General features: G+C 47.6%; 1 protein-coding gene across 1 annotated transcript; it reads left to right on the forward strand.

Moving 5' to 3' along the window:
* Nucleotides 1–711: 711 nt before the first annotated feature.
* Nucleotides 712–2,082, forward strand: LOC143986645 (C3a anaphylatoxin chemotactic receptor-like). The gene has a single exon (XM_077485052.1). It carries the CDS (start codon nucleotides 727–729, stop codon nucleotides 1,696–1,698), a length of 972 nt encoding a protein of 323 aa, XP_077341178.1. The 5' UTR covers nucleotides 712–726; the 3' UTR covers nucleotides 1,699–2,082.
* Nucleotides 2,083–8,407: the final 6,325 nt, after the last annotated feature.

The raw sequence follows: 8,407 nt of genomic DNA on the forward strand, positions 1-8,407 counted from the left end.
GCGATACTGCACCTGTTACTCCATGCGATACTGCACCTGTTACTGCAAGTGATACTTCACCTGTTACTGCACACAATACTTCACCTGTTACAGTGAGAGATACTGCACCTGTTGCCATATGTAACAATACTAGTGTTAGCATCTATTTTCTGAACAAAACCCTGTTATCCTTTAACTTGCATACTTCGAAATACAATCACTGTTAACCCTTTGTGGATTTTGTGTAAGCTGCTTCCTTAACCTGGGTATCCTACTCCTGGCCCCACCCACAAGCTGATTGGGCTTCCTGTCATGTGACAGTCTCACGTGGGTTTGCACTGAACTCAGTTTGGCCCAAACTCACATGAGGCTGTCACATGACAGCAGGCTGCCACCCCAATCAGCTGTGGTCATGGAATTCCCCACCCCCGCATGTAACAAAGGGGCAGGCATGTTGGTGACATCATTGTGGACAATGCTAATGAACAATATATGTCCATGTGGCCATAATGGGTCAATGATGTCACCAGCATCCCCGCTCCTTTATGATAAAGACTGTTTCCCTTGTTATGGGAGGATGATAAATTCCATGGCCGCAGCTAACTGGGCCTCCTGTCATGGGTTCAGACCAAAATTTAGCTCATCACTAGTTACGGAAATCCATCATGACCAGAAATAATCTTTTACTTTATATTACATTTAATAAAATCTGATTGGATGATAACCACATGGATGCAATAACTTTTGATGTCTTTACAGGAGAACAAGATGTCCAACGTCAGTGATGAGACGGAACCAAAGGGCTTTTACACCCATGAGCATTTGTTTACTATCATACTCTTATCTTTCACGACCCTCGTAGGCGTCCCCGGCAATGCTCTGGTGCTTTGGGTTACCGGAGTGAAGATGAAGCGGACCATGACTACCATTTGGTTTTGGAACCTTGCTGTGGCCGATATCATCTGCTGCTTGTTTCTCCCATTCACTATAGTGCAGTTCTTCTACGGAGAATGGCTGTACGGTCCCGTGCTCTGTAAGATGATTCACTTCATTGTTCCATGGAACATGTTCACCAGGGTCTTCACCTTGGTGGCTATCAGTGTTGACCGTTGCATTCTGGTTGTCCAACCCATTTGGGCCCGAAATCACCGAGGAGTACGAACGGCGTGGATGACCTGCTTGGCTATTTGGACCTTGTCCTCCCTGATGTGTCTACCTAAAGTCCTGTACCAAAGAATCTACACTCCTGACAACAAAACTTTTTGCTATTCTGAAGAGCACATAATAGAGCCCACCACTTACATTAATATGGTTTTTGGTTTTCTGCTTCCATTCCTAATCATTTCTGCCTGTTACATTTCTGTGGCTTTTATATTACACAATAGAAGAGCTACAGAAGTTGGTAATAAAATCATCAAGGTGTCTTTAGGGATCATAGTCGCATTTTTCATCACCTGGGCCCCCTACCACATCATGGGTGTAGTCCTGCTATTCACTGTAAGTGATGTAGCGCTCATCCTAGATCTGTTCTCACTGTCTCTGGCCATGTTCAATAGTTGCATCAACCCAATTCTCTATGTCTTCATGGGGAAAGATATGAAGGATAAGGTGAAACATTCTATTTCAGAGCTCATGCAAAGTACACTTACTGAAAGCCTATCAAAAACACGACCTGAGAGTAATCAGCACATTGGAGCGGACGACGTGCCGCTACAGTGAAGATCTCATTGTAAAATGTGCCAAAGGATGATTGCCAAGACAATTGAAGGAAGACCTCTGTGTGAATGCTTAAGAATCAACTAGTGATTGTGGTCAACTGCAACTGCAGGAAATCTTATCAGGGCATTCTAGGGTGGCTGTACATGGGCAGATATCTTGTACAAGTCACATGTCATCGAGGCCTACTGCTGTTTGACTGACGCGGCCAATGGGTGTTGGCGGCACACACATAAGGTCTAGGCTGCCGAACCTACGTGCTTAAATCGCATTGATATATCCCATGCTTATGAAAACCCTGGTCTTCAGGGACAACTTTCTCAAGTGCCTGGTATTCCCTCCTCCTACCAAGATAGGAAAGCCTCACCCTTATTGCCCAAGGAGCTAGAAGATAGAGCAAATTTCTACATTTTACATTTTGTCAATTAGCTTCAGCCAATTCAGTCAATTACAGTCCAATGGAAAGTAATTACAGGCTTGTCTCTAGGGAATGGGTGTCCAACCTGTGGCCCTCTAGCTGTTGTGAAACTCCAAGTCCCATCATGCCTCTGCCTTTGGAATTTACAAATGTACTTGTCAGCCTTATATTGCTTCGTAGGTCTGCAACAGCTGGAGGGCACAGTTCGAGCACCCATGCTCTAGGGGCAAAATTTGTTTGGTCAGGTTGGGGTATCCTGGTTGATTGTTTCCTCCATAAGCCCTAAAAAATTTTCCTCAAATATACATGGACAAGCAGCAGTGACGGTTGGTGGTCAAAATTTTTTTTGGGGGGGGGGGGGTGCAAACATACTGAAAAATACTGAACCCATCAATTGCAGCTTCACTGTGTCTATCAAATGCAGCCATTGTGCCCCATCATATGGCAGCCATTTGTGCCGTCAAATGCAGCCACTTGGGCTCGTCATATGCAGCCACTTGGGCTCGTCAAATGCAGCCACTTGGGCTCGTCAAATGCAGCCACTTGGGCTCGTCAAATGCAGCCACTTGTGCCCATCATATGCAGCCACTTGTGCCCATCATATGCAGCCACTTGTGCCCATCATATGCAGCCACTTGTGCCCAGTATATGCAGCCACTTGTGCCCATCAAATGCAGCCAGGCATGTCCCCTGGCTTGCTTGTCACTTCACTAACCCCCCCATGGACGGTCCGGTGGCACTTACCGCTCATGTGGTGGGGATCTGCTCCTCATTGGCAGTGATGGGGCTCTCCTCCTCGGCGGCTCTCCCCCTCAGCGGGAAGCGGTGGCTGCAGCTCCTATGTCCGCTCTGTGACCTTTGGGTCTTTTTCCTTTCTCCAACCAGGGAGGGGGGGGGTCCTCTTTTTTGGGACAACCCTGCAAGAACTTGGAGGACCGGCTTTCAGCAGGTCTCTATAGAGCAGTAAAAAGAAATTGTAAAAGCGAGCTCAATAGTAAATAAATAGCTAAATCCCTCTGAAGGGTGAAACCAACACTCTGAAGAGCCAGTTCAGTACCAGTTCTATGCCGATGACACCCAAATCTGTCTACTCCTCATCTCACTGCTTCAGCCTCCTCTCGCATTACTAACTAACTACTAACGGACATATCAGCATTGATGTCAACGCTTCCTTAAACTGAATCTCTCTAAACCCGAGCTCATAATATTCCCTCCCGCCTGTGCCCCCCTTCATGACTTTTCCATCAAGATCAATAATGCAGCCATCAATCCCTCCCCCCATGCCTAGGTGTAATCCTAGACTCTGACCTGTCCTTTCAGTCCCAAAGCCAATGGTTGTGAAAAGCTTGTAGACATCACCGGCGCAACATCTCTCAATTCTCCCCTTTTTAACTAATGAAACCACCAAGCTCCTCATTCACCCACTTCAATTTAATGTCCTCTACCCCTCTCTGCCAATCCCTCCGCTGGCTTCTATTCAGTGTCCTCCACCCCTCTCTGCCAATCCCTCCACTGGCTTCTATTCAGTGTCCTCCACCTCTCTCTGCCAATCCCTCTGCTGGCTTCCATTTAGTGTCCTCTACCCCTCTCTGCCAATCCCTCCACTGGCTTCTATTCAGTGTCCTCTACCCCTCTCTGCCAATCCCTCTGCTGGCTTCCATTTAGTGTCCTCTACCCCTCTCTGCCAATCACTCCGCTGGCTTCTATTCAGTGTCCTCCACCCCTCTCTGCCAATCCCTCCGCTGGCTTCCATTCAGTGTCCTCCACCCCTCTCTGCCAATCCCTCCGCTGGCTTCCATTTAGTGTCCTCCACCCTTCTCTGCCAATCCCTCCGCTGGCTTCCATTCAGTGTCCTCTACCCCTCTCTGCCAATCCCTCCGCTGGCTTCCATTTAGTGTCCTCCACCTTTCTCTGCCAATCCCTCCGCTGGCTTCCATTCAGTGTCCTCTACCCCTCTCTGCCAATCCCTCCGCTGGCTTCCATTTAGTGTCCTCCACCTTTCTCTGCCAATCCCTCCGCTGGCTTCCATTTAGTGTCCTCTACCCTTCTCTGCCAATCCCTCTGCTGGCTTTCATTCAGTGTCCTCTACCCCTCTCTGCCAATCCCTCCACTGGCTTCCATTTAGTGTCCTCTACCCTTCTCTGCCAATCCCTCTGCTGGCTTTCATTCAGTGTCCTCTACCCCTCTCTGCCAATCCCTCCACTGGCTTCCATTTAGTGCCCTCTACCCCTCTCTGCCAATCCCTCCGCTGGCTTCAATTCAGTGTCCTCCACCCATCTCTGCCAATCCCTCCACTGGCTTCCATTCAGTGTCCTCCACCTCTCTCTGCCAATAACTCCACTGGCCTCCATTCAGTGTCCTTCACCCATCTCTGCCAATAACTCAGCTGGCTTCCATTCAGTGTCCTCCACCCCTCTCTGCCAAACCCTCCACTGGCTTCTATTCAGTATCCTCCACCTCTCTCTCTGCCAATCCCTCCACTGGCTTCCATTCAGTGTCCTCCACCCCTCTCTGCCAAACCCTCCACTGGCTTCTATTCAGTATCCTCCACCTCTCTCTCTGCCAATCCCTCCACTGGCTTCCATTCAGTGTCCTCCACCCCTCTCTGCCAATCCCTCCACTGGCTTCTATTCAGTGTCCTCCACCTCTTCTCTGCTAATCCCTCCACTGGCTTCCACTCAGTATCCACCACCCCTCTCTGCCAATCCACTGCCTTCCACCAAGAATACAATTCAAAATACTAACAAAAACATACAAAGCCATCCATTACTTTGCCCTGAACTACATTACCAACCTTGTCTCAAAATATCACCCTCTGTGCTCCTTCCAACACCTCCTTCTCTCTAGCTTGAACATCATCTCCTCCCATGCTCATCTCCAAGACTTCTAAGACTTCTAAAAAACCCAGTGGCAGCCCCTCCATAGCCCCCCACCCCCCCATCAATGCTTTTGGCCGGCCGTTTGTATTCCAATGGGGTTTTCTTTTTTTAAGCACATGATTAGAGCCAGAGGCTCTAATAAGCTTGAAATGGTGGGCTCCGGACGCAGCTGCGTGACAATAGTGAATGAATATTCGCCATTGTAACACTGATTCTCCTCCCAGCCAATCAGGAAGCGGCCCCTGAGACCCGTCACCCAATTGGCCGAAATGGAGATCTGATTGGATTGGCCGCCATTAGGAGACACAGGGGAAGTGAGGAAGCAGCTGCGTGACAATAGTGAATGAATATTCGCCATTGTAACACTGATTCTCCTCCCAGCCAATCAGGAAGTGGCCCCGTCACCCAATTGGCCGAAATGGAGATCTGATCGGATTGGCCGCCATTAGGAGACACAGGGGAAGTGGGAAGTGAGGAAGAAGCTGCCCGCAGCACAGAGAGAAGCCGCCACCACCCGCCACTGACTGACTGACTGACCTGGGGGAGGGGGGTGCTGCCTGTGACCCAGGGGGGAGATATGGTGGTGGATTGTTTGCTTCCCCCCTCAAAAAAAAAAAAAAAACACACCAGCCACTACTGGCAAAACCTCTCCCACGTTCTAGAACTTTCAACTCCAATCTACCTTTATGTCTCCGACTCTGCCCACCTTTAGGTGATCCCTGAATATGCATATCTTCAGGGACGTCTACCTGGCCTCCACCTAAAGACTGAACTTTTACTTTCTCCATCAACTCATCCAACCTCCCCCTCCCCCTGCCCCTTTATAATCTTTGGTAACTGACTGACGCCACATAAATCCTGTATAATAATAATAATTTCCATTTGGTCATGTGGTCTTTGTTGGAATGGGGGTTCAGCCCATCTGAACTCTGATCTTCCTTTTGTAAATGATACTTTGTAACCAATCTAACAATCAATCAGTTTATCAATAATTGTATTATAGACCTCAGACACCGACCAAAGAATCTACTTCTGGACTGCTTGAGGCTGGTCTGCATTCGCTGTTCTTCCAAAATTGCTTTTCTATATATTTATAGAGGATTGTATAATGTATCTGTAGAGTGTCATGACTTATACAAATTTGATTGTAAGCTGGCTCAGATATTTCATGCATCCCATAAACATAATATAAAGTGTAATATTGAAATAAATACGAAAATGTTTGAAAAATTTGAGCGTGTTTTTTAATTCTTTACTTTAATTTTCCTAGGGAGATAAAACAATACAGTAAAGGGAGTAGACAAGGATCAGAGGTCTTCACCTCATAAACTTCACCCCAAAATATTGTAAGTCTCATTAAACAGATAAGGTGCATGTGATAAAAGGGGGGACATTTTATAGAGATGAAGCCACAAAGCTAGTTGGGGGTCTCTAGAACAGACATGGTTGGATTTACGCTGGCAAGACCCTACTCAGAGTGATTGGCATGCAAGACTAGAAGAGAGGAGAGCAGAGCCAATCTGAGTGTAGCAATGTAAGAGAAAATAGATTTATTCAAAGTAATGCAATAATTCTAGGCTGTGTTTCATCCAGATCATTGCAGAGATATGTGGCAGCACTAAAAGAGCACAGTCTCCTTGGACCCAAAGGCACTGGCAGGGGCGGACTGACCAATGGGCTACTTGGGCACTGCTCGAGGGCCCCATGCCACTAGGGGGCCCCATCAGGGTTGCCAGCCTCAGTAAAACCAGGGACAGTATGTAAAAAAAATTTTTTACATCTGTCTTTGAAATGTTCCTGACTGACATCCTTTTGGTCTAAAAATCCCGAGATTATAGCTGCCCCACCCCTCCAGTACCTTCTCAGCCAATAGTTACATGTCTGTGTGTACTGTGTGTACATGTATGTGTATACTGTGTGTGTACTGTGTGATTGTATACTGTGTGTGTTTGTTTGTGTATACTGTGTGGCCCCATAATCTCTGATTGCTCGGGGGCCCCATGAGTTGTCAGTCTGCCCCTGGGCACTGGTGGTTTCTGGTGTCCTGGGCTGGATGGAGGGTAGTGGCTACTCTTCTCTCTTCTTGTGTTTACCTACAGAGATTTCTTCTGCTCTACTGCTGGCTGACTTTCAAGTGTGCTAAAGGTTCCTGTGGTTACCACCCATGATACATGGACCTACTATTACTTGGACTCCTCTACCTTTCCCCTCCACCTTGTCTCCTGAAATGTAATCCTGGAGACTATACATTTTAATCCCCCCGAGCAGAGGTGCTTTCGCTATAGTCATAAAGCCCCCCCAGCGCGGCAAATTCCCCCTGATGCTATAATGCCACGTGCACGTGCCACGTGCACATGATCAGAATTATGGTCGAAAAAAAGGTTTTCCCGACAGAATTCAGCTCACGCTGTCTTGCCTACACACGGTCACAACAAATTCCGACCGCCAAGAACGCGGTGACGTACAACGCGTACGACGGGACTAGAAAAAGGAGGAAGTCCAATAGCCAGTAGCCAATAGCTTCCGTCTCGTAGTTGAATCTGAGAATGCGTGAGTTTTTGCGCATCGGAATTGCCTACACACGATCAGAATTTCCTACACACGATCAGAGTTTCCTACACACGATCAGAATTTCCATCAGGAAAATTGAGAACGTGCTCTCAAATTTTTGCTGGAGGGAATTCGGCCAGCTAAATTCCAGACGGAGCGTACACACGGTCGCATTTTCCGATGAAGAGCTCTCATCAGTCTTTTGCTGGCCGAAATTTCCGATCGTGTGTACCCGGCATAAGACTAGTGATCCTGTATCAGCTAAGGTGGCCAAGCCCACTGGCTTGATGAGTAGGGCCATAGGCTTCTGTTGGCATTTTGCAAGATGGGTGATGAATGCTTAAGCCTGATACACACTAATGCCTTTTGTCCTAAGCTGGTGTTGCATACACACGGTCGGACAAAGTTGTCGGAAAATACGATAGTTCGGAATGTGATGACGTTCGTTCGTTACGACGGGACTGCGTTGAGGCTAGTAGCCTATAGCTTTGGTCTCGTAATTTGATCTGAGCATGCGCGGCACTTTGTCTGATAGAAATTCTCAACAAACGATCTGAAAAAGTCTGATTGGATTTTTTTGTCGGAAAATTTGAGATCCTGCTCTCAAATTTTTTCCGTCGGATTTTCCGATGGAAAAAGTCCAATAGAGCCCACACACGTTCGGATTTTCCAACAATATAAGCCGATCAGACCTTTTCCGTCTGAATTTCCGAACCGCGTGTACAGGGCATAATAGTTTTTTTTTCATTCAACCCAGCAGGTTGAATGAAAATGGCTGAGAGCACTGATCAGGAGACGGTCAGCTGCTGGTTTTCCAGCATGCTCAACCGTCAGACGCCGGCCAAATGACCGGATTCCGTTGGAC

The sequence above is a fragment of the Lithobates pipiens genome, unplaced genomic scaffold (assembly GCF_037356315.1).
Source record: "Lithobates pipiens isolate NorthernLeopardFrog02 unplaced genomic scaffold, aLitPip1_a1.2 Scaffold_175, whole genome shotgun sequence".
In the NCBI taxonomy this organism is placed as follows: Eukaryota; Metazoa; Chordata; class Amphibia; order Anura; family Ranidae; genus Lithobates; species Lithobates pipiens.

Excerpts from the sequence above, each read along its gene's own strand:
- LOC143986645 (XM_077485052.1), top strand. The coding sequence starts at position 727 with ATGTCTTTACAGGAGAACAAGATGTCCAACGTCAGTGATGAGACGGAA.